The sequence below is a fragment of the Portunus trituberculatus genome, chromosome 17 (genome assembly GCF_017591435.1).
Source record: "Portunus trituberculatus isolate SZX2019 chromosome 17, ASM1759143v1, whole genome shotgun sequence".
Lineage (NCBI taxonomy): Eukaryota > Metazoa > Arthropoda > Malacostraca > Decapoda > Portunidae > Portunus > Portunus trituberculatus.
In genome coordinates, this window is record NC_059271.1 from 30197991 (window position 1) to 30222524 (window position 24534).

Here is a 24534-nt window from a genome sequence, read left to right on the forward strand (position 1 = left end):
GTTTCCCATCTCATGTTGACGTTTTTAACCTTTATTTCATTTTTTAGTGCTCACATGGCGCTTTCAATTTTCATTCCATATTTGATGATTTTGTGCGATATTTTTTTCGGTATCGAATAGCTTTAGATTGTGTACCGTAATTACTACCTTTCTACTTTTTTTTCCATTAACTTATGTGAAAGTACTAGGAGGATAAAAACACAATTTAATCACTCCTTCACTTTTTGGAATCTTCAATTCAGCGCAATTACAATGAAGTCTTCAATTCATTCCTTTCCTTTTCTTTTTTTTTCAAACAATGGAGATTCGAAGACTGAAGAGATTTAGAGATAATGTAAGGCATCTTAAGACTTCCCACGACACTGTCACCGCTGTGTGCTATCAAGTAATCATGCCTCTTATCTATTCGTATCTTGCATATTATACATTTCATTACTATTTTTCCCATATCAGCTTAAGTCCTTCAGTAATTTGATGCATTTTTTACCATGAATTTTGGGTACGATTAGACCAGGGGTTATCAACCTTGGGTACGCGTACCCCCAGGGGTACTTGAGAGGAATTTTCGAGGTACGTGGCAGGTTTCTCAAAATACTTCAGCTTTGAATAACTGCAAATTTGTTTATAGTATACAATGTGGCCTACATGTGCTAGGCTGGATGTGTCCTTCACTAGAACTAGGACACGATAACAACGTTAACAAGGAAACTCTTGGAGTTATATCACTTGAGAGGAAGCTCTCTTGGATTACAGTTGCCACACACCCTTGCAAACCTATAATATTTGTTCCGATTTATTATTTTATTTGTTATTCACACACACAGTGACTTATTTATCACTATCACTAGTTACAAGTAGCAACTAGCTGGAAGCAACACTAGTTCACTGCCATAATGATCGAAAATTGTCTGATATAGTTCCTTTTTGGTAAATGTATTGCATGTAAGTCACATATAGTGTCTCCCTGTGAGATACCAGTTCCTATCGACACTATCTCATAGAAACATACTAATATTAATTAAAAATTTTGTCTGCTCCACATATATAACACAAATTGAACTTAATAAACTAAGTCAATAAACCATGCATTTATTATTACCCTTCCTGACGCTGCATTGTGGGAAAGGGGTACGTGATCAATACTGAAAGAGTTCGAGGGGTACATAAAATTAAAATGGTTGAGAACCCCTGGATTAGACGATTTTATTTATTTGATGAACTGTCTATGGAGGGCAGAAGGTTATAATGGCTAGAGTCTTCTACATTTTAATCACAGTTTCTGAAGCTGCATAGACTTACCAAATAGTAAGCAGAATGAATATGAAAACGCGTCCTAGTAATGAAAGGGGTGAAAGGAGAATACTTCAAATTGCTCTTTTTACTGCAGGAGTAAATCTATAAAGAAGGGACATGTCGATCCTTTTGCCCGATCTTTTTTTTTTTTAATCTTTTTATACTGAACATGGAATTTGGTGCTAGTGTTTTCATGGGTCCTTGTTTCTTCCCTTTTATTTTTCTATGTTTTTATGTTCTTGCAGTCTAGCTGTGGAGTGTGGCCAGGCCGAGTTCCCCCTTCAAAGAGTTAGATTCTCCCTTGAAGCTGTAGAAAACGAAAAATTTGATGGGAGACTAGAGAATAGCCACCACGTATAGGCGCCATGACATTGTACTAAGCACGACCAATAGAAAACTTAAGATTATGAAGGTTTGTTTTAGAAATGGACTGACTAGAACTGTGTGTGTGTGTGTGTGTGTGTGTGTGTGTGTGTGTGTAGAAAGTAGAGAGTGGCTAGATATAAACAGAGTAGGAATTGTCGAGTAGAGAGAGAGAGAGAGAGAGAGAGAGAGAGCGAGAGCGAGAGCAAGCCAGCTAAGCAACAATAGGGTCCTTGGAATCCTTGGAGTGCCTTGGTGTCTGGGTCTTGGGGATGACAGCTTGCGCACCTTCCTGATCAATGTCCTCGTACGGTGTGGGATCTGCCGAGGAATGAGGAGACAATAGAGATGAGTAGTGTGTGATGCGTGGCGCTGTGAGGGAATGTATATCTTACAGATGCTGATATTTCTTGACTGAGAAAAAAAAAATTCAGTCGATTCCTTTATTAGTTTTATTCTCAATGTCCTATGGCAAATAAATTGGTAATAATGGATCATTTTAAGAAGGAGAGATTCAATGTTCGATTTGATGTGTAAATGTCTTGGAGTAATGGAATGTACGCAGAGAAAACTCTTGGTTACTCTTAAAGAAGTGTTAACAGGCAATAGATTATTTTTGCTCATACCTCACCTTTGTGTGTGTGTGTGTGTGTGTGTGTGTGTGTGTGTGTGTGTGTGTGTGTGTGTGTGTGTTCGGTCTATCCCGTTATCCCACCAGCCAATCACAGTGTACAGAAGGTGGAGTCTCTTAGACATAAAATCCCAGAGGCGGAGCATTCCACCTTCAGCTTTCCGTGGAGAAAATATAGTCTTTGCTTCTCGCCTCCTCCTGTAATTACCAACACTTGTCGGAAGAGACGTTGTGAGTCCTACAAATATAGTTTTGTCTTTCAAATATTCATTAGATACTTGTAAATGAAATTGACAGGACATTTGTTTTAAAGAATGAGCATTTTCCAGTATACGTCAGGCGAATAGATATGTTTGTATCATATATATATATATATATATATATATATATATATATATATATATATATATATATATATATATATATATATATATAAAATATGCATGCATGTAATCAGGGAGTAAATTTTGTGTCTTACAGACGATGTTAAAGACATGAGCAATTTCAGCATTATTAAGTTTTGCTGTGTCTTTCCTATTTGTCTAATTAATTGTTTCTCTTGAACAGTAAGAGCCCCGATGAGCTGTCCAAAAGTAGAGTCTGTAGCAACGTTTCGTTCCTCAGGGAACATCTTCAGGCAGAATGTGTCAAAAGTTTTGTTAGTTCGGCCTGAAGATGTTCCCTGAAGAGGAACGAAACGTTGCTACAGACTCTACTTTTGGACAGCTCCTCGGGGCTCTTACTGTTCAAGAGAAACAATTAATTAGACAAATAGAAAAGACACAGCATAACTCTGATAATGATGAAGTTGTTCATGCCTATAACATCGTCTGTAAGACAGAACAAAAAGGAAATAAATGAATAAAATAACAAAAAAAAATTATATATATATATATATATATATATATATATATATATATATATATATATATATATATATATGTTATTCAGACGGAATTAGCTGGGCTTAGGCCTAATATCAACAGCACGCACAGGTCTAATAACGTAATGCTGACAACTGTGAGAACCGAAAGTGCCGCCCAATAAAGTGCTCCCCGGGTCGGACCGCCCCCTCCACTCCTTGTTAACTATGTCACTTTGTGTGTGTGTGTGTGTGTGTGTTTTATGTTTTATGTTTTATGTTATGGCCTATAGCGCCTGTAGGCATACTTGAAGTGTTTATGTGTGAAGCGCTGTTCAGCTTTTGCCCTATAGTGGTGCCCATATTAGGACCCATATCATTACTCGAGAGCATCTTTGGTGTAACCACCTAGAACCTTGACATCATGGTGACATGTAGGTAATTTTAAACTACTCAACAAATGGCAAAGCTCCAAAGCGGTATATAGTGGGATTCAAACCTACGCGTGGACGTCTGCCTGATCCCACGCTCACCTCCTAATCCAATACGCCACCACTCCTTGTGTGTGTGTGTGTGTGTGTGTGTGTGTGTGTGTGTGTGTGTGTGTGTGTGTGTGTGTGTGTGTGTACGCACGCACACACATAGGTGCGCGCGAGCTCTTTAAAGAGATATATACGTATAGTAAACACTCACTAAAAATGCCTTGTAAACTGGAAGGCAAGGTGCTGCTTCCTCCGTGGTCTGTGGCTCGGTCCTGCACCACCCGGTACAGTAGGAAGGCGGACATGGGGCGCAGCGCCAGGTTAAGCATGGCCATCACGAGCCCGAATTGTATGGAACCAGCTGCAGAAATTCACAAAGCTATTTACCGCACACGGACTATTGAGGGAGGATAGTTTTTTTTTTCTTTTTTTTCTCGTGTGTGTGTGTGTGTGTGTGTGTGTGTGTGTGTATGACGGAGGAGGAAAGGTAAGGAGGGGGTATTAGTGTATTGCGGAATACATTTTTTTTTTCAGTGTGTGTGTGTGTTTCACTGTTTGATCTGCTGCAGTCTCTGACGAGACAGCCAGACGTTACCCTACGGAACGAGCTCAGAGCTCATTATTTCCGATCTTCGGATAGGGGTGAGACCAGGCACACACCACATACCGGGACAACAAGGTCACAACTCCTCGATTTACATCCCGTACCTACTCACTGCTAGGTGAACAGGGGCTACACGTGAAAGGAGACACACCCAAATATCTCCATCCGGCCGGGGAATCGAACCCCGGTCCTCTGGCTTGTGAGGCCAGCGCTCTAACCACTGAGCTACCGGGTGTGTGTGTGTGTGTGTGTGTGTGTGTGTGTGTGTGTGTGTGTGTGTGTGTGTGGAAAGGGGGGAATGCCGATATGAGTGTGCATGTGTGTGTGTGGGAGAGAGGGTGGAGGCGGGATGTGTGTGACATTGCATTAATTTACTGCCATTAATAAAATATGTTGCTTATCAGAGTGTTTTGAGGAAGATAGAAAAAATAGATAAATAAGCCGATAAAAAAAATTCTGATAAATGGCAATATTGAAAATTAATAATGATAATAATAAAAGAAATAATAATAATAATAATAATAATAATAATGATAATGACAATAATAACAACAATAAATATCTAAAGCAAATAAAAACTGCTTACTCAGGATTGTTGGCCAGAAGATGGAAAGATTTACTATGTCGAACACGAAGGCGAAGCAGTCAGTACACATCGCCTGGCAAGGGAAGGACAGGGAACAAAATAATTTGTTAGCTCCGAGAATTCTTGTGTTAATCCTTTCTTCTCTACATGCAACGCTTATTTTTTTATTTTAATACTTGTTGGTACAGATGAATATACTAGGAAACCGACTTACCGATCGACTGAGGATATGTAGTTATGTGACTTGTATAAAACTTCTATATGTACATACAGAACCACACACACACACACACACACACACACACACACACACACACACACACACACACACACACACACACACACACACACACACACACACACACACACACTCTCTCTCTCTCTCTCTCTCTCTCTCTCTCTCTCTCTCTCTCTCTCTCTCTCTCTCTCTCTCTCTCTCTCTCTCTCTCTCTCTCTCTCTCTCTCTCTCTCTCACCAAGAAGGCCGGCTCCTCAGACTCGCGGTGGTGCAGACTCCAGATGACAGTGCCCAGGAAGAGGCCGTTGTAGAGGAGGAAACTCTGGGTCAGACAGCCACATAAGTTGCTCCTGTTGTAATCGAGGAACAGGCGTCACGTGAGGCTAAACATATTCACTTGGCGATTAATTTAAAATGATTCCTATAACTACTGTGTCGTCCTTTATCAGTGATTAAATTGTATGGTTTTAGCAAGACATTCATGACATGTTTACTGAAATTTGCTGATCAGTTTACTGTCTGCGGTGCGAAGTGGTTTGCCCTCGTCGGCGTTACCGTGTCTCAGTTTCACGTTACATAATTATCATACATAATTAAATGGTTATAAGAAAATGAAGTTTCTTATGCACGCAATCTGAATTGTTTCTTTCTTTCTTTAACATTATGACACTTAATGAATGCAAATGATTTAGTTTGATACACTTCTATTATTCAATCATTTAGTTGTTCATTTATGTATGCATATTTGAGAATAGTCTTAGTCCCATAAATATAATAATTTCATATGATTCATTTGATTCTAAAGATCAGTATGAAGGAAATCGCCATACTTCTGTAGAACTTTGTTTGTTCAATTTATTTTATAGTATTAAAAGGCATAAGCTGGATTATCTTCCCATCACAACACCAAACACTTCCTCAATATAGAAAATCATCCAGAACCCGCATTGTGATCACTGACCAGTCTTATTAGATAGTGAAGTGTTATGGAATGAGGACAGACATTGATACAGATTCATTATCAAATAAGTAAACATTTTCCCTCCAAAACATTTAAAATTTAAGATATCTACTTAGGTGTATAGAGTGCTGCCAATCTATTCTTGCGAAGCAGGTTGGTTACTCACAGCATTGTTAGTATGAGGTGCACGAAGAAGGTGCCCTGTTGGGAGAGAAGAGCAATATGTAAGATTGAAATCTAAGTAGTGTAAAGCATACTTGTTAACAAATCAAATATTACCTAACACTTATCATTAAGAAATAAGTCCTAATCTTGACTCTGAAAATTCTTTTACCAAGCAACACAGCTCATTATAGCAACACACTGCCGGCACTGTTATCACCGACATCTAATTTAGGGACAATCTATTTCTGTGTTATGGAGCAATAAGAAAACTTGAGAGAAAACGGCTAGAATGCACAGCAAAGATATTAGTCTGTATGAATGACAAACAAGGACGGATATATATCTTTGTTCTCATGCATCTTAACCACGTCAACCTCCACCCCCCACCTCTCTCTCTCTCTCTCTCTCTCTCTCTCTCTCTCTCTCTCTCTCTCTCTCTCTCTCTCTCTCTCTCTCTCTCTCTCTCTCTCTCTCTCTTCTCACACACACACACACACACACACACACACACACACACACACACACACACACACACACACACACACACACACACACACACACACACACACACATGAAATTAAACGAACAAGCTTAGGTACAGTCACGCCGAGTGGGATTAAGTAGTTAGTGAAGTGCCACAGTAATTATTTTATGGCCAGTGTTATTTCGGGTACACATCAATGCCTTGAATAGTGGAATTTGTAGCGATGAAACGGAATTACCTTGCTGACAGATTTAGAGAGAATAAACGAATGGAGACAGATGGCAAATGCAGTTTAACATTAACAAAGTACTCAGCATAGGTAGGGGAAATCCACACAATAGACTTAGACACAATAAGCAACGAAACTTTGATAGGTTCAGGATATGAGATTTGGTAGTTATAGTTAGATCAAATTTTGGTCTAAGAAAACCATGCATTGAGGCTGGAAATGAGGCAAATAATATACTAGGATTCATTTTAGGAGTGTTGAAAGTAGAAGTCCTGAATTTATATCAAAGTTATATTTAGCGCTGGTCAGACCACATGTAGATTATGCTGTACGGTTCTTGTCCCCATATTTTGGGAAGGATATGGTCTATTAAAATCAATGCAAAGGAGAATGACTAAAAGGATACAGAAAATGAGGGATATTACCTACGAAGCGAGAATGAAGTTGTTGAGATTGCATTCTTAAGAAAGAAGTAGGTTAAGAGGGTACCTGGTAGAAGCATTGAAGTAGTATATACGGAATATAAACAAAGTTCTTAGGATCATTAGCCAGGATAGAATCAGAAATATCGGGTTGAACCTTGAAAAATTTATGTTTAAGAAGAAAATGGGAAGTGGTTGATGAATAGAACAGACTTAGTAATCATGTTGTTAGTGCTGCGTTAATAAAGAGCATTAAAAGATTAGACAAATATATGGACGGGGATGACAGGTGGAAATAGGTGGGTGGGTATACCCATGCAGGGACTGCCACGTCTAAGCCTAATGGATTCTTGTAGCTTCCCTCATATTCTTATATTTTTATGTTCTTACGGAAAGCCGATCTTACGTCGCGGCATCATGAATAATTTCTGGGAACAAATTGACTTAATGGCACCTGAAGTGCATCTTTTCTCACTTCGCCTATAACAACAATGATTAGTATAAGTAGGTCCCAGTGTTAGTATTCATTGTGTGTTTAGTGATACGTGATCGGCTCTGTTCTTGTGGCAATGAAACAATTTGTTCTGTTCTTGTTGTGGTATTGGAGTGATGAGAGAGAGAGACAGACAAGTCACGATGATGTTACTCAGGCATGGATCTTCACATATCGCGCTTGAAAAAAAAATGTGTTGAACAAACGAAACAAGTTAAATTAAAAACACGAAACTTTCAGAATTTCACACGATTTTTTTTTCAAAGATAAGATAACAACCATGGCGATGGCATCCCACTCTTTGTGCTCTGATCCGATTCTTGGGGCAGGACAGATGAAGGGAAGTAATGGGAATGTTTCCATCATTGCAGTGAAATATTAAGAATATGATGAAGACTAACACCGGTAATCATAACGCCACGGTCTGAACAAGAAATCCCGTTGTATTTAGAGCAGTTCAGCTCAGATTAAGATAAACTTGAACTGGAAGAACTATATGGCATCGAACTTGACGCTAATCATCTTCAGGAATCAAATAGTGAAGATAGTATGTGATTCAGGTATAATGGTGAAGAGAAAGAGAAAGGCAAAGACTGCTCTTGGATAAGGTGCTGTCCCATTCCAGAAAATGTTGCAGATGACACAATAACGCCTATAGCTAATATGAGAAAGGCCATAACACTGATGTTTGTCCCTTCACGCCAAGATGAAAGATATGATTTAGGCTTGTAAAGACTGACTGTCCTCACCCTCTTTCTCACCGCCGGAATGTTGCATCTCTTGCTATCTTCTATCGCTGTTTTCATGCTATAGCTGCTCTTCTAATCTTGCAAACTCTATGCTTCCCCTCTTCCTGCAGCCTCGTTATTCAAAGCTTTCTTCTTTCTCCCATTCCTATTCTGTCCATCTCGCTAATGCAAGAGTTAACAAGTACTCTCAATCATTCATACCTTTCTCTAGTAAACTCCGGATCTCCTACCAACTTCTGTATTTCCAACTTCCTATGGCTTAACTTCATTTAAGAGGGAGGTTTCGAGACATCTTTTTTTTTTTTTTTTTTTTTTTTTTTTTTTTTTATTTTTAGGAAAGGCTAGCTCTCTCGAACCTACAAGGAGACTGGCAACTAAGTGGGCCTTTTTTCGCTTTATGCTGCCCTTGGCCAGCTTTACCTTATTACATAGAAAAAGAACTATAAGGCTTTCTGCTTGAAGCACATTTGTGCCATTTGCAGACACTGTTTGCAATAGCAAAGTAAGTAAAGATCATTTTAAATACACGAAAGCCCGTTTAGTACTTATTGATGATTAATTTTAATGATCATGAATATTTAGAATTTTTTTTTTTTTTTTTTTTTTCCATTGGGCAAATTGAGCCAGAAAGATCTACATGGGCTGCAAGGAAACTCAGCTGTACAGTTTTTGTGTTTACTTTTTCAATGAACTTTTATTATTTTAGAGCAAGGTTACTTTCTTTTCACTTATAACCCTGAGTAAATTCAAAACAACAAATTATGTCAGGAATGTGATCGAATAATAGCAAAAAGGATGAACTTCGTACTTTATATGTTAACTTCATTGAATAATGTCATTATATATTTTTTTTTTCATTCTCCTTTTTAAGTGTTATATATGACAAAAGCATAAAGATCACAAGTTGAGGTTAATGTTTAGAAATTGTAATTCTGCACAATGTTTGGTCGTTAGTTAGGAGCAGAGATAAACTTGAGGTGCCAATAAGTTAATTGTCAATTTCTTATGCTTGCTGAGAAACCTTAACCTGAGTATCATGTGCCGCGGCGACGCAAGATGGCTTTCATTGACTATAGTTTTACTCAAAGCGAGTTTTCGCCTTCCATATTGCCCCTGCAATTCATCAGCAACACAACATGTAACAGTCGTTAGTTTACTTGCTTAATGGAATAGAATGTGTCAGAGATTCGTTGAGATCTATATTTATTTTCTTATGTTTTGTTGTATGTGACACTTATAATGTAAGTGTTTCCATCCTGTCTAGGAAACCTTCCCAGCTGTGCACCCACGAAGCAGCTTCACATGATTATCACATTATATTTGCATGCACGGCTACTATTCATATTGTTCCATCTCTCTGTCTATCGTGTTTCTTTTTTCTTTTTACATGACTACAATTACCACAGTTCAAGGCATTGCACGTTCCCGTTGCCATGGGGGCTCCCACGTGGCCGTCAGTGTTCTTATCTCTCCACTGATAAAGATACATATTCAGCACCATCTTGTGCAAAGACGTGCATTAAACGTGTGTGTGCGTGTGACCAGCAAATGTTCATGCACTCTCATCACAACTGTAAATACTGTGAACCTTGTGAGGTGAGATAGAAGAATCAATCTTCATTCTTCCTCCTATTGTGCATGAGATAACCAGATAGTGGAGCAGGAATTGTGTGCTTCACCTACGCCACGAGTATTAAGACATTCAATCCCATGGCGTCTGAATGAGTAGAAAATGTGTGTTTTTGTTGCAGCCTTATGATGATAATTTTTTTTTCTTTTATCAAGTTCTTTATTTTAGATGCATGATAGATAGCAGCATTGATGACAAATAACAGAAAAATAATCGGTGAAACAAACAATAACTTGTCTCAACCTTGAATAGTCAGTTTTATCCCCTGCTACGGGTACGGGAACACACGACATGATTCACAACACCACAGCGAGCACTGTGACCAGTACTACCATCGCTTTATACTAAACACCATCACTAGCACTGCCACGGCACCACTCTAACTAACACTACGAACTCACGAAGAGAATGTCGAGTCGGTCCTGCCGTGTGAGCGAAGCAGAGCAGGCCCTGTGCAAGAACAAGAGGCCTCGCTTTGCCATTTCCATGCTTTCAATGGAGAAAAAGTGAGGATGGCGGTCGAAGGTGGTAGACACAAGAGCAGAGGTCTTACATGGAGCGAGTAGCCCGGCGACCTGATGTGTCACACACACACACACACACACACACACACACACACACACACACACACACACACACACACACACACACACACACACACACACACACACACACACACACTAGGAGGTTCACGTGATGCTGTTTAAGCCTCAGTGTATACGCCCCTCACGCCTCCCATTTTCCTTCCTCCCATTGCCTCCTCTACCACTTTCTTCACAACATGCAATTTTCGTATCACGTTGTGTGTGTCACCAATTTAATCTTCGAGTTAATATGATTAATATTAATCTCTCTACGGTTGAAGTGATAAGATAAAAAGCTTCTTTTATGTCCAATAATGCGTTTATTTTCGAGAGGAGCTACTGTGTATCATCTGTCTGTGTGTATATATATATATATATATATATATATATATATATATATATATATATATATATATATATATATATATATATATATTTTTTTTTTTTTTTTTTTTTTTTTTTTTTTACGGTAAGGCCTATAGCGCATATATGATTGTGAATGGTTTCATGTATTAAGGAATGACATATTTCACAAGAGTATTTTTTTTTCTTTTCCTCTTTTTAACAAAATTATAAGTTCAACAAATCTGTCAAAATCTGTCTCTACTGCCGGTGTTCCTTCCACCCACAGCCTTGATAAATATTTTTACTTGACTGTCTTGATTTTTTAGTGAAATCCTTTTGTTATTACAATTTGCTTATTTCGTTTTTTTTTTTTTTTTTTTTTTTTTTTTTTTTTTTTTCATATAATTACATGAAATTATCTGACATTTCGGAGATCTTTTTCGCCTTCTTTTTATTCCTATATATAGTCTGCAAATCATATTCCTTTTCTTTCTCTTCAAAGCAAAATGCAATATGACGAATCAAGTTTGGCACAGTTTTCAAGTGAAATGGACAAGCCTTCTGAAGAAAAGAAACGGTATGTAGATATTTTATTCATAAGGAAAAAGAACACTATGAAGATGAAAAATATTATTTATATTTGCGCACTTCGGTTTAGTAACTACTTGAGGGGCAAGTCTGTAGCTCATTGGACGTAAGGAAGGAAATAGGGAAGTTGCACTACTAAACCATTAGACCTACACGTGTCCTAGTTTATTATTCCTTTTGTTCTTTATGGTAGGATATACTGAGGTTATTGCTGGTTTCCAGAATATAAAAATTATCATAGACTCTCTAATTCCAACGCAAATGTGAAATATTATAGGAATTGTAAATATGTAACATGTTTGTGGGCATGTGGCTGTACGTTGATTAGTGCTTCGCTCGCAGCCTTTACACTCGCATACTGGAAGATTTGGTTAAGTTTTCTTTCAACCAAGTATGGTTCTAGCCTTGTCATAATCAATAAGGCCTTTGCTATCTGAATTATATTTTTGTGTTATTTTGTATAATCAATTTTCGAGGCTATTAAATCTTACATTTTTAATTGTTGCTTCTTCATTCATAGACCTACAGTCTCAAGATTCCTTAAGACGAATGTCGTGGCTATAGTTCTGGTGGTTCTGGTTGCCTTTGTAAGCATCGTAATCGTTGTACTGGAGAACTCAGACAACGTCCTTGAACATGAAAAGGACGGTCCATTGGTGCATACAGCCAAGGGAACTCTAAGAGGGATTGAAGAACGTTCCCTCGCAGGTCATTCCTTCTTCTCCTTCTACGCCATCCCGTATGCGAAGCCGCCACTAGGAAAGCTGCGGTTTCAGGTTTCAGTATATTATTTTCCCCCCCGTATTCTTGCGTGGCATATATTTTCTTATCTCTTCACACCTTCTTCTTTTAGTAATACGTGTATGTCTAGGTGTGTGTGTGTGTGTGTGTGTGTGTGTGTGTGTGTGTGTGTGTGTGTGTCAGTCATGCTGTCAGATTATTATTGTTTGTGTTTGTTTATCGTGAGAGGCAAGTAAAATAAATCCTAACCTATGCAAATTATGAAAGGCGTATTCATAAGAAAAGATTGAAGAGTTAAACAAAACTGAAATTCTGGCATTTTTGGACATTGACACACTGATGATCCTTCAAACAGGAACCCGTGGAAGAGGAGGCGTGGACGGGAGTGAGGAATGCCTTTAGTCAACCAGAGCAATGCATTCAGATACCTTTCAAGAATCACTTGCTTGGTGACGTTTCAGAAGAACACGTGGTCGGTTCAGAGGATTGCCTCTATCTCAATGTGTTCACTCCAAAGGTGTAGTATGTGCAGGTTGTGTTTAGGAGTGAGAATAGACGTAGGTTCAGTAAGAACATAACGTAAAAGATGTGTTCTTCTGCAGTTGGGTATAGAAGAGAAGCTGCCAGTAATGGTGTACCTGCATGGAGGCGGATATGTAGCGGGTAACGCATACCAATACCAGCCCTACGTGCTGCTCAATCACCAGGTGGTACTTGTTGTACCTCAGTTTAGGCTCGGGCTGTTAGGTGAGGAATTGTTACCAATTTCCTTTCGCTCTCAAGATAATTGCTAAGTAAATAAGAGCTATCTAAAAAAAAAAAAAGAAAGAAAAGAAAAAAAGAGGCTTGTTTCTAGTTATGGAATGATTATATGTGTAATGTTCTCTGCTAATTTCTTTTTTTTATCACAAAATTTTGTTATACTGCTGATGACGCTAAATCTTCAGGCTTCCTGTCCACGGAGGATGACATCATATCTGGAAATTACATGCTTAAGGATCAGGTGGCGGCCCTGAGATGGGTGCATCGTAACATACACATCTTCGGCGGCGACCCGCAACGATTGACCGTGTTCGGGGAGAGTGCTGGAGGATCCAGCACAGGCCTTCTGTCCGTCTCTCCAAAGGCTCAGGGTGAAGCTTGAATGAATTTTTAAGATGTGTTATTGCAATGCAATTTGTGAAAGCGTATGTGATAAAAATGGAATTTGTTTTATCACTCAAAAGTCCTACTGATGTTTATCTACATAACTGTTTAATCCTAGTTATTGTATTTGATTAAAATTGTTTACAGAAACATGCTGCACTTGATTTCATTGAAATTTAAGAGCAAAGAACTTATACATATGACAAATAAGATCCATTATGAATTTTCTAGGGCTATTTTCGCGAGTCATCCAGCAATCTGGCAATACACTGGCTACCTTCGCTTTCGGTAGGCGACACCGCCAAGTAGCGGAAGACACGGTACGGAGACTGGGATACCGTGGAAAATTAGACTCCGAAGACATCCTCTCCTTCCTACAGACAGTCCCTGTCAAGTCACTCTCCATCATTGGCACAAAGTATTATGTAAGAAACAAATCCCTTTGCTGATATTGTTAGAATTTTTTTTTATTCGAATAAAAAGTTTCGAAGCAGTATTTCAGTTTCTATTTGGTTATTTCAGGAATGGTTTGTTTTTCCATTCGTGATGGGTCCCCGTGTTGATGGGGACGTGATTCCAGCTCACCCATACGAGATGGTGCAAGCAATGACGTGTCCTCCCTGGGAACTTATGATAGGCCACACAGCTCATGATGGGGCGCTTCTCACAATCTGTCAGTGATTATTCATTCTTCATTTTGCCTTTATTTATTTATCTTTTTCTTAACGCTTTTGGATTATTGCTATGTAACATTGAGCTGGTTATGAGAAAAATGTTGTCCCTCATTTTCCATTTCTTACTTACCAATACTGAGTGAAGCAAACTAAATAAGTGTAATTGATTAGGTAGTTTATGCATTTTCAGATGCAACATATACGGCAACGTACACTTAAAAAAAAACACTAAAGAAATTATTTTTCTAAAACTGCATATTTTTTCCAGAGAAGTTCTGATGACTTACTTTTTAAAATAAAAAAATCCAGAACTGATTATCGAATATAATTGTCAACGCAGGTAGATGAAATATATACGAGACTGAACAGATGGGCTTGTGCAGCAAAGCCATGGACAGGACATACAGTTTGCATGTTTTAAAGACCATGAAAATAACGGAAGAGGGTAGTTAGCAGTCCAACACAGCAGAAATGAGAGGTTACAGACAGTCACTATGGGAGCAAAAAACGTTCGCCTCCATCCACTTTAAATAGAGCTGCATGAGAATTGTCTCCTTATTTAGGAACCAGACTGCATGAAGGGGCGGATAGGGCCCTCGTATGAAGTAAACAGATAGATCGCGGAAAAGAATTGATGGAGACAAAATAGAACACCTAGCTTTATAGAAATTATTTTTTATATGAAAAGGGAAGTTGTTATAATCAGTTGAAAACTCACCTGGCAAGCGAAGAAAGTTAGCAAATATCCTGCTTCAAGTACCAAAGAAAAAAAGAGAAATTACGGTAAAGATGAAGTAGGGATGTCAATTTCTACCAAGATTCTTCCTTATCAACAAAAGCTATTGCATTCGGTGACTTCACTTCACTCAGTACCTCTAGTTCTTGAGAGTATATCACTGTAGGAGCAGGTGTGTCATGTCTACTCCTGCTTCAACACAATTACAAACATTCTCTAATTCCCTCCACCAGATCAGATATCTAAGCTTATGGAGATACTCTTTATAATCAACAATTTTCTACCCAGACGTATATCTTATGGAACATCTGAAGAAGCGCCTGGTGGAAGACTTCACTAAAATCGGTCCAATGAGCCTCGAAATGGCGGATAATGACCCCAATAAGAAGACAAAGGCTTATGCTTTGTACCGTTACTACCTGGGAGAAAATATCGACCTTGAACTTAAAGATAATTTTACTCAGGTAATTTTTTTGTGGGGTTCTCGTTCACTATAGAGGTGGATAGTACAAGAGAAATCAAGTGATCATAAATTATTATGTACCATTTTTATCTTTCCGCCACAGCTTCTTACGGACTATGTCTTTGGTGTCCCAGGTGATTTAGTGGCCTTGGCGCACTCTACGTGCGCTCAACCACATCGACACACCTTCTCCTATAAATTGACACACCGTGGTCAGCGTTCTGAAAGTGACCTTTTAAATACAACAATTGGAAAGCACTGTGAGTATATATCAGTAATTATTGCTAGTACCAGTTTGAAGAGATGTAAATATATAATATAAATAATGTGATATTTTTTTGGCACCCAGCAAATTAGCCATTGTACTGTTTGTATGTCCACAGGGGTGATCCATGGAGATGACATACTCTATTTATTCCTCGGAGAGACTTTCAAGTTAGGATTGCAACCTCTTGAACGTCCAGAGGATCTTGCTTTACGGGATATTATGAGCAAACTTTGGGTCAACTTTGCTTACACTGGGTAAGACATGGGACGCAGCCGAATAGGCAAACTGAGTTTTGGGGAGAATTGTAAAAAGTCATTAGAGTCTGTTTTGTGTATGCTTCCTTAAGGGAGAGGAGAGAAACATGAAACTTCATAGTAAGACAAATTCTTTGCTATAAATTTGCCATCCTGAATATTTTGATTTGTTTAGTTATATGTTTTCTTCTTTTTTTTACTTTTTGTGTGGAGTTATTTCAGGAAGGAAATGCTTTTCATTAATTTGAGCTAAGTTTAATATTTTTCTTCATATTTGTATCTTTCTTGGATATGGTAATTTCTAGAAACAACATATACAGAGACCTATCCTTCTTACAGACATCAGTCTTGTGACAGTTGTTTTTTTCTCTTCAGATATTTTTCCTTTGCAATAGGCAACTACAATAGTTTCTATCTCATATACTAGCATTAGTGATTAAGCCATAGTGTTTTTCATTTTTGTTTTTGAGGATCGATATTCGTGAAGAATCTCCCTACGAGGATTGCTTTCCTCATCCTGCGGATGGCCATGGTTCAAATCCGTGCACTTTATCGCTTCTCTACACCCGCATTTCCCTGTTTCAACCTGATTAAGCTTTATTTATACACTTTATTGTTACACAAATTAATCTACAACCGTGTTTTGATCCATTTACTTCACCCCAGTGCAGGAAGCAAAAACTTTCATCCTTACATTCTTTAGTCCAGTCTGGTGCTTGATCTACCATCCCACTGCAGGAACCCAACACCTGATGGCTCTCTGGGCTTCACGTGGGAGGCTGTAGAGAACGATAATGTGCATTATCTCAGCTTGACTCCGTCCCCTGCCATGAAGCCCGACACTCGCCGCAAGGTCAGACACACTTTACATGCACTATTTTCTTTTAAAAAATCCATTACTCATACAATATTTTATATTATTTATACATTTTTTTTATAACATGTTTTCTGAGAGGAAGAGCGAGTTGACATCTGCCGAAATAATAATTACTCCCTTTAATGTCTAATGGACTTGGTTCAGGGAGTGCTGTCACCTACCAAGCTGTGACCTTTGGGCCTCAAAACATAAGGAGCTGCCACAGCCTGCCCTCTAAAGAAAACTCTTTTCCTTCACAAAACTACATGCATTCGTTTCACACACACCCTTTACTCCAAATTGAAAATTAGATATGGCTACTCCTACACCACCCTCGAAGTCCCCGCCTTGGGGGAGACCATAAATGACTCTGGGTATCAACCCGAAGTGTCTTGGCGCGCTCAACGTTTTCTTCATTAATTTCTGCAACTTCTACTTTTAATGTATTGAACATCACCTCTCCGCTACTAAACCTCAACTTTTCCTCACCGAAACACAGGTGTCTGCAGCAACTCACAGTTTCTCCCCGGAATTATGCCAAGTCTGTTCTCCAACTAGCCATATATATATATATATATATATATATATATATATATATATATATATATATATATATATATATATATATATATATATATATATATATATATAAAATTAATTTATTCATTTAAATTAATTTATCTAGTTATTAATTTTATTTTGTTTCATTGTAGGTACGTAACTTCTACAGGAAGGTTCTGCCAAAGCAAAATGAATTTTTGGAGAAACTGGTTGCTTCAAAGTACCCCTAGCCATTCATCAATGGGGTGATTGGAGAAGGAAATAATAATGAGAGCGATTGTCGTTAATGATGTAACATGTGTGTCAAATGATGAGAAAGATGTCTTGTAATTAAGATTTAACCATTGAATATTGGTTGTGATAGTGACCAGGATGTGAATGTCAGTTGAGAAGTTTATAATTTGGCTTGCTAACTGATTGATCGATTGATTGATTGATTGATATAGCCCGGCGTAACATACGTGGCATATTCTTAGCTAGGACGAAATAAGATGCATGGCTTGAGAGGGTGAGCAAATTATTTGTAATTCAAACGCAGTGGTTAAAGAACAAGTGCTATGCTACTGTGTAAGTATTGTTTTTTGTAATTGACAGAGTAATATGCATGTATTGGATTATATGTTTGACTTTGTTGTCTTTTGATTTTTTTGTTTTGTTTGATGCATTTATATTAGTAGTAGTAGAAGTGGCAGTAGTAGTAGTAGTAGTAGTAGTAGTAGCAGTGGTAGTGGTGGTGATAATAGTAGTTGTAGTAGTAGTAGTAGTAGTAGTAGTAGTAGTAGTAGTAGTAGTAGTAGTAGTAGTAGTAGTAATAGTAGTAGTAGTAGTAGTAGTTTTGGTTGAGGTGGTAGTAGTTCTAATAATATGTACTATTAGTAATACCAGACATAGTTCACTATTAACACTATTATGGATTATTCTACATAGATTATGCTTACACAATTGTTACTAGTTTTAGTGATAAATACATTCACACCAACGCAATCAGACACAACACACACACACACACACACACACACACACACACACACACACACACACACACACACACACACACACACACACACACACACACACACACACACAGAGAGAGAGAGAGAGAGAGAGAGAGAGAGTTCAAACTTTCTTTTATCATCATCGTTATGTATCGATAAAAAAAATATATGATAGCTTCAACTATCTCCATTTTCTGTTAAAGTTCTTTTCTCCTATATGTTGTTGGCTCGTATTTCCCTTTAAAAGATGTATGAATATTCTTAGTGTTTCATTAGAACCTTTCAAATCCCATATAGCTCTGACTGGATCCTTTTGATGGTAGTGCAGGCGCAGTGCAGAAGTGTTATCAATGTGGTCCCACGAACGATGAAAAAATCAGGCGTCTCCTAAGAGTGGATGCCTCGTGATTGGGTATAGCAAAAGCCTAAAGTTACTCGTATATGTAAATTAAGTGTTACTCATGTCGGTCTTAACCAGGAGAAAGAGACACCGAGTTTCATTCAACATTTCACTTTTATTTTGCCTCGTTACGGGCTACACACATGACACACACGCTCGGGACGACACTACAACATACAGAGGAGCCAACCAGCCGACCCGTGCCACCGCCACCAACATCCACCTACTCACGTCAGCTCGGCCCATCCCGCCCGTGCTTCCGTGAATGGGGAGTGGGCAGGGTAGGCGAGGGAGTGTGGAGGTGTGCGTGATGGATGAAGTTCACGGGGCCAGACTGGGGCGTGGATTAGGGAGGTAAACTATGAATTTTTTAACTTGATAATGGATGCCTATTTTGCCATAGATACAGTAAACAATGGAAGATTTTTAATACATATATTCTTTTAAGTACATGAATCGTTTATATAGTGTATCCATGAGAATCTGTGTGCCAGTCTTTCGAAAAAAAAGTCAACCTGACATTACACTATTTTGTAACATTTATTGGTTATAGCCTCGCCGCGCGGCACTTTTCGCTTGGTGACAAGCTAGTGGACAGCGCCGGCCCTCCCCCCGCAATCCGGTGGGCGGAGAGCGGGACGGCGCGAGTCACGTCCTTGGTAAGTGGGCACGGAACCTTCTGCTGATGGTGAAGACACTTTGCACTATTTACACTGTTCAGTCTCTACGCTAAACCTTAACACTAATGACTAGATATTGCACTCATCCCAACCTGCCACCCGAGAATATCGCTCTCCCACCTCCCAAGGCCCGTCGCGCTGAGCTCCTAGGGATGCAGTGAATTAAGGGTGTTTCAGGGTTTCCTCCAGCAAGGCGCTAACGACGGCCCTTGGGAGGAGGAAGACAGAATTGTTCCCAGGGTAGTGAAAAATAATGTAAGAGAGCAAATGAAACAATGAGATTCTATAATTCCAAGTTCTGCATGACACAGAAGTGGTAACTCACCACAGGTACCACTGTCGGCACGGCGGCCATACTTCACGTATATGTATATGTACATGTTAATCAACATCAGTTACCGCTACTCCTCAGCTCTTTATGGTTCTCAAGGCCAGAGAACTTAAAATGAAGGACTCTTGCCATACAGAAAAAAAATCCGATTCCGGAACTTGCATTCACTTTTCCACACAGCGCACACCCCACGTGCGTACACGCACGCACACGCACATGCACACACACACACACACACACACACACACACACACACACACACACACACACACACACACACACACACACACACACACTGGCCGCTAGTGGTGGGTCTGGGCAGGCCGCCACATACGCCATTTACCGGCGACATCACGATGGATATGCTGGAGTTTATTATACAGCTTGAGGAATTATTTACTTACAGAAGCTAGTAACTGAGCACCGCCTCTCCCCTGAGTGGCTGGCGACCCTGCCCACCTCCGACCCCTGTGTTGTAGGGTTGGTGGGAAGGTGTTGGACGCCCAAGGAGGGGCGGCTCCAGTTGGAATATATCTTCTACGTCTTTGGTATGTTGCTGCAACACGTCACTGTGGCTCAAACATCGCCGCCAGTTGTAACGTCAAACGAAGAAACAAAATACATAAATATTCTTAAGCGCTAAAAAACATTTTATTTACAACAACCGTGACCATGCAGTTGGCCTGCATACTGATCTTAAACTAAAAAGTGGGAGCCGAGTTATTAAGAAATGAGGGAGGAGGAACATCCTTCCCTTAGCAGGATGGCCACACCTCTCACCTGACTATTGCCTTTGTTATTATTAACGCTCACCAGCCAAAATGTTTATGTTAGCTGAGAACACCGAAGAAAACAGACGGCTCTTGTGTGCTGGATTGGACCCTTGGGAGCCACCGTGACTTGAGGAAACAGAAGGAGAGAGGCATGAGTGTGTCCAGACAATATTACCTACAAAATACAGACGAGACACGTGAAGGGAAAACGTGTGTGTGTGTGTGTTTAGGTATATTTTCCGAGTAATATTATGGTATTGATATCGTCCTTACATGCTTATATAAGTAGACAAGAGTACAATGAACGAGCCTTATATATCTGCACAAGTTGCAAGGGAGGTAAATAGGCCGGAGCGGAAGAACGCCCGCAAGCAGTAAGTAACGACGAGAGAGCATCATTATCGTCACTCTCACACTCAAGATGTCAGAAGTCTGTTCAAGAGGGTGAAAAACATGACAAAACGGAATTGACTCATTCAAAATATTCAGAGTGTAATTTAATTTCATGTGTATGAGAGTCATTCATTTACCCAAACTAAAGAAAATAATGTTACAGTTAAGAACAGCAACGTGAAGGAAAAGAAGGTGTGTCAGGTCCGGAAGTTCAGGTTCCTGTCAAGGGAAAGGGTTTGCCTGTCTGACCAGATGTTGATGTTTCTGTGTTTAGTGGTGTGCAACAGCTTTAGTGCCGCACACCCAAATACTCGACTGGAGTTTCCATCACATGATATTTATCACTTGTAGACTCCGACCACCATTGAGCCAAGCATGACACACGAGACGAGTATTTAGGCGGAAGGTCGACTAAAGGAAGGGATTATTTTCTGCAATATCGACCTACTTTTCAATCATTGCAACATTGAGAAGAGGTGCCACGACTGAGGCCACATGTTTTGTGTATGTCACTTTCAGAGGCAGTGTTCGGTAAGGTCACACTTTGTCACACTGCGATCAATCGTCTGATACCTACGCAGATCGCACACCTATACGCGAGCACCCGACCAACTGAAAACTCTCTTATGCTCCCTCTTAAAGTGTTATTACAATGATTTTTCTTCTGAGGTACAACAACTATGAGGAACTGTTCCACTGTGGTAGAGACGGCGACACGCAGCAGCGTCACACGACACAAGACACGACACGGAGGGTAGTATACACTCTTATACTGCAACCAGGGCGTCGGGAAGCCTTCGCCATATTATTATTATTATTATTATTATTATTATTATTATTTATTATTATTATTATTATTATTATTATTATTATTACTATTATCATTATCATCTTCATCATCCTGTTCATTATTCATATTATACTTTTCCATACATTTTGCCTTTGGCACAAAATAACAATACGGGATTAGGCACTACAAGATAATATTCATCTGCCATGTATTTCACTACATTATCAGTTCCCGGCGGGCAAGAACGGCCGGCACCAGCACCATCACACTGACGTCACACGCACACATACACATTTACATATGCAACTGCACCTCAAATGAATATTTTTTTTATAAGGAAGCATGAGTCCTAATAAGAAGAGTTAGATCCTTCTTAGGACTGCTCCAGGTGCAGCGAGAGGGGCTTGGTACTTTTAAGCATTGCACTGTTAGGAAGAATCGTCGCTGCTCGACTCGTTGTTCTGCTGCTGCTTTATGTCCTGTTTCCGAGCTTCCTCCTCCTTTTCCTTCTGAAGCTGATCGGAGGCCTTCATGGTGGCAGCGAGATACTCTGAAGGACCTGAACCCGAACAGAACTCCATCTCGATGCGGTATTCATGGCGCGCTAAGTACCGCACATATTTCTCCGGCGGGTCCTCGCTAGTTATGGAGACAGAGCGCATCACGCAGTGGCTCACGGTGGTGGCTGGCATAGTGAATTCCACATAACAGTATTTGTCGAAGGATTCAGGCATCTGGTCATAGGCGGTCAAGCTCATGCGACAGGAAAAGGAGTGCTGAGTGTAGGCTCCTTGACCTTCCTTGGGCAAACGTGACATTCTCCACACAATGGCTCTATGCTGGTGTTCGTATTTGGCCTGACCTGACGTGACTTCCATCAACGCAGACTCTGGCGTCTCCACTGTCCCCATGAGACGTTCGATACCCTTCACCTTCCCCGTTCTGGAAAGCAACGCCCAGGATCATGATCTGGCTTGTAGGATATTGCTTAATGCATGACTCAAAAGACCAAGCATGACATATTGATAATAGTAGTAATGATAGTAGAAGTAGTAAAGTAGTAGTAGTAGTAGCTGTAGTCAAATTATTGGCAGCAGCAGTAATAGTGACAGCAGCAGCATTAGTTGCAGTAATGGAATGGTGATTGAGAGTAATGATTAAGTCCAATAGCGCACGTGAAAGCAGTCAATGGATTTTACCTCCTGTGCGCCGACTTGACGGAACCATATCTGAAGTGCTTCTCAACACGGAACATGTAGATCCAACACTCTGGCAGCGGGAAGCGAACCACCACATCCTCACACGGCACCTGGGGAATACTCGAGACCATTAACACACACACACACACACACACACACACACACTAGAACTGACCGTATGTATGCACTGCAATTCCTAATAAACCGTATACTATTATTATTATTATTATTATTACACACACACTCACACACACACACACTTTGCGGCTTAAGTATAATAATTCATTGATTATCTCACCTGCCCAAGCTTCCTGCCGGAGAACCCAGGCACAAGGATCTCACAGCTAATGTCTACGCGTCGACCTTCAATCGTAATTTTCGTCTTGACTTGCAGCGGCAACTCTCGATTCTTGGGCGGTCGAACGCGGAATCTCATAAGCTCGATGTAGCAAGCGTCTGGAGGCTTGTATCTAGAGGAGGAGGAGGAGGAGGAGTCAACTTGTTATCAAGGGAGGAAGTCTAAATCAACATGTGCATCATGATACAGAGAAGTATGTAATGTATGTGTATCTCGCCAAAGGGCTGACTTTTTTTTATGTTACGGCCTATAGCGCCTGTAGGTCTACTTGAAAAGCTTGGGAAGTGATGTCATATTAGGGGCCATATCACCACCCAATTGCATCTTTGGTGTACGGCAATGGTGACATGCAGGTAACTTTAAACCACTCGACAAATGACAAAGTTTCTAGGCTGCACGTGGTGGGATTCGAACCTACCCATGGACATCTGCCCGATCCCACGCTCACCACCTTATCCACTACGCCACCGACTCCCTGTACGGTAACTTACTTAATGTGTTGTGTCTTTTCGAATTCCTCGCCGTCAACACAGCAGTGGAACTCGACAGCCTCTAGACGAATCCATTCCTCAGTAATGACTGGAATAATATCATGGCGACCCACAACCTCTCGCCCCTGCTTCCTCATGTCATTGATGCCTAAATCCACGTCCGGCATTCCTGCGTACCCAACAGACACAGAAGTTTTATTAGTGGCAATAACATTCAATTGTTTAGTAGAAAACAGACACCTGAGCATGCTGTGTTATATACTGGAACATTTTGCTATACATGGAACTATTGTATTGCACTAGTAATCGACGTTTTATAATCTGCATTAACAATTTGCCTGTTCATTGTGGGGAGAGATATTGATTTGATATGTAAAGCAGGAAAAGAGAAAACCGTATTTGCAAACTCTTATCAATGAAAATTAATAGAATGAACTTAAAGAAAAAAAAAAGTTAAGATTGCGAGAAAAATTTGTCCGTACCTGAGAGAAACCCGAGGAAGAAAATTCTGACGCGGGCGATCATGCGGTGCACGACGCCCTTCAGGTCCTGTTCCACGTAAATCTCGTCCACGGCTGTCAGCTGCACCTCCTCAGACTTGTAGTTGAGTGCTCGATCGCGATGTACCGTGAGCTTGAAGAGTTGCTCCTCGACCAGTGACGAAAACACCTGCGGAATGTTGTTTATGTATAGAGATATTTGCCTCGCTCCCACATC

General features: G+C 39.9%; 3 protein-coding genes across 4 annotated transcripts in view; 1 reads left to right on the top strand and 2 right to left on the bottom strand.

The window, feature by feature from the left end:
* Window positions 1–1446: 1446 nt before the first annotated feature.
* LOC123504821 lies at window positions 1447–10781 on the bottom strand. The gene is made up of 6 exons (XM_045255664.1): window positions 10593–10781; window positions 6186–6220; window positions 5297–5408; window positions 4822–4894; window positions 3843–3992; window positions 1447–1977 (listed from the first exon to the last, which is right to left on the bottom strand). The coding sequence occupies exons 1-6, from the start codon at window positions 10677–10679 to the stop codon at window positions 1871–1873; spliced, it is 564 nt and encodes a 187-aa protein (XP_045111599.1). The 5' UTR covers window positions 10680–10781; the 3' UTR covers window positions 1447–1870.
* Window positions 10782–11626: 845 nt separating this feature from the next.
* Window positions 11627–18662, top strand: LOC123504820 (pyrethroid hydrolase Ces2a-like). Its single transcript, XM_045255663.1, has 12 exons — window positions 11627–11697; window positions 12229–12484; window positions 12805–12966; window positions 13052–13196; window positions 13397–13582; window positions 13827–14020; window positions 14118–14268; window positions 15294–15469; window positions 15572–15728; window positions 15852–15990; window positions 16729–16843; window positions 17560–18662. The coding sequence occupies exons 1-12, from the start codon at window positions 11627–11629 to the stop codon at window positions 17635–17637; spliced, it is 1830 nt and encodes a 609-aa protein (XP_045111598.1). The 3' UTR covers window positions 17638–18662.
* A 235-nt stretch (window positions 18663–18897) lies between these two features.
* LOC123504816 (protein stoned-B-like) overlaps window positions 18898–24534 on the bottom strand; it is a 15284-nt gene continuing 9647 nt past the window's right edge. For both annotated transcript variants that reach the window (XM_045255653.1, XM_045255652.1), the window contains 5 exons: window positions 24300–24486; window positions 23818–23986; window positions 23267–23438; window positions 22969–23078; window positions 18898–22711 (listed from right to left, as the gene is read on the bottom strand). In XM_045255653.1, coding sequence (XP_045111588.1) covers window positions 22198–22711; window positions 22969–23078; window positions 23267–23438; window positions 23818–23986; window positions 24300–24486 — 1152 coding nt within the window. In that variant the 3' untranslated portion in view covers window positions 18898–22197. The remainder of the gene's footprint in view (window positions 22712–22968; window positions 23079–23266; window positions 23439–23817; window positions 23987–24299; window positions 24487–24534) is intronic.

Bases quoted from the DNA above. Each gene is read 5' to 3' on its own strand.
- LOC123504821 (XM_045255664.1), bottom strand. From the start codon at position 10,679: ATGGAAATGGCAAAGCGAGGCCTCTTGTTCTTGCACAGGGCCTGCTCT. The intron at 6,221-10,592 runs GTGAGTTCGTAG...CTCTCCCAACAG, and splicing joins ACCGACTCGACATTCTCTTC to GGCACCTTCTTCGTGCACCT. The intron at 4,895-5,296 runs GTGAGAGAGAGA...TTCCCTTGCCAG, and splicing joins CTGAGGAGCCGGCCTTCTTG to GCGATGTGTACTGACTGCTT.
- LOC123504820 (XM_045255663.1), top strand. From the start codon at position 11,627: ATGCAATATGACGAATCAAGTTTGGCACAGTTTTCAAGTGAAATGGAC. The intron at 12,485-12,804 runs GTTTCAGTATAT...TCCTTCAAACAG, and splicing joins TAGGAAAGCTGCGGTTTCAG to GAACCCGTGGAAGAGGAGGC. The intron at 14,021-14,117 runs GTAAGAAACAAA...TGGTTATTTCAG, and splicing joins TCATTGGCACAAAGTATTAT to GAATGGTTTGTTTTTCCATT.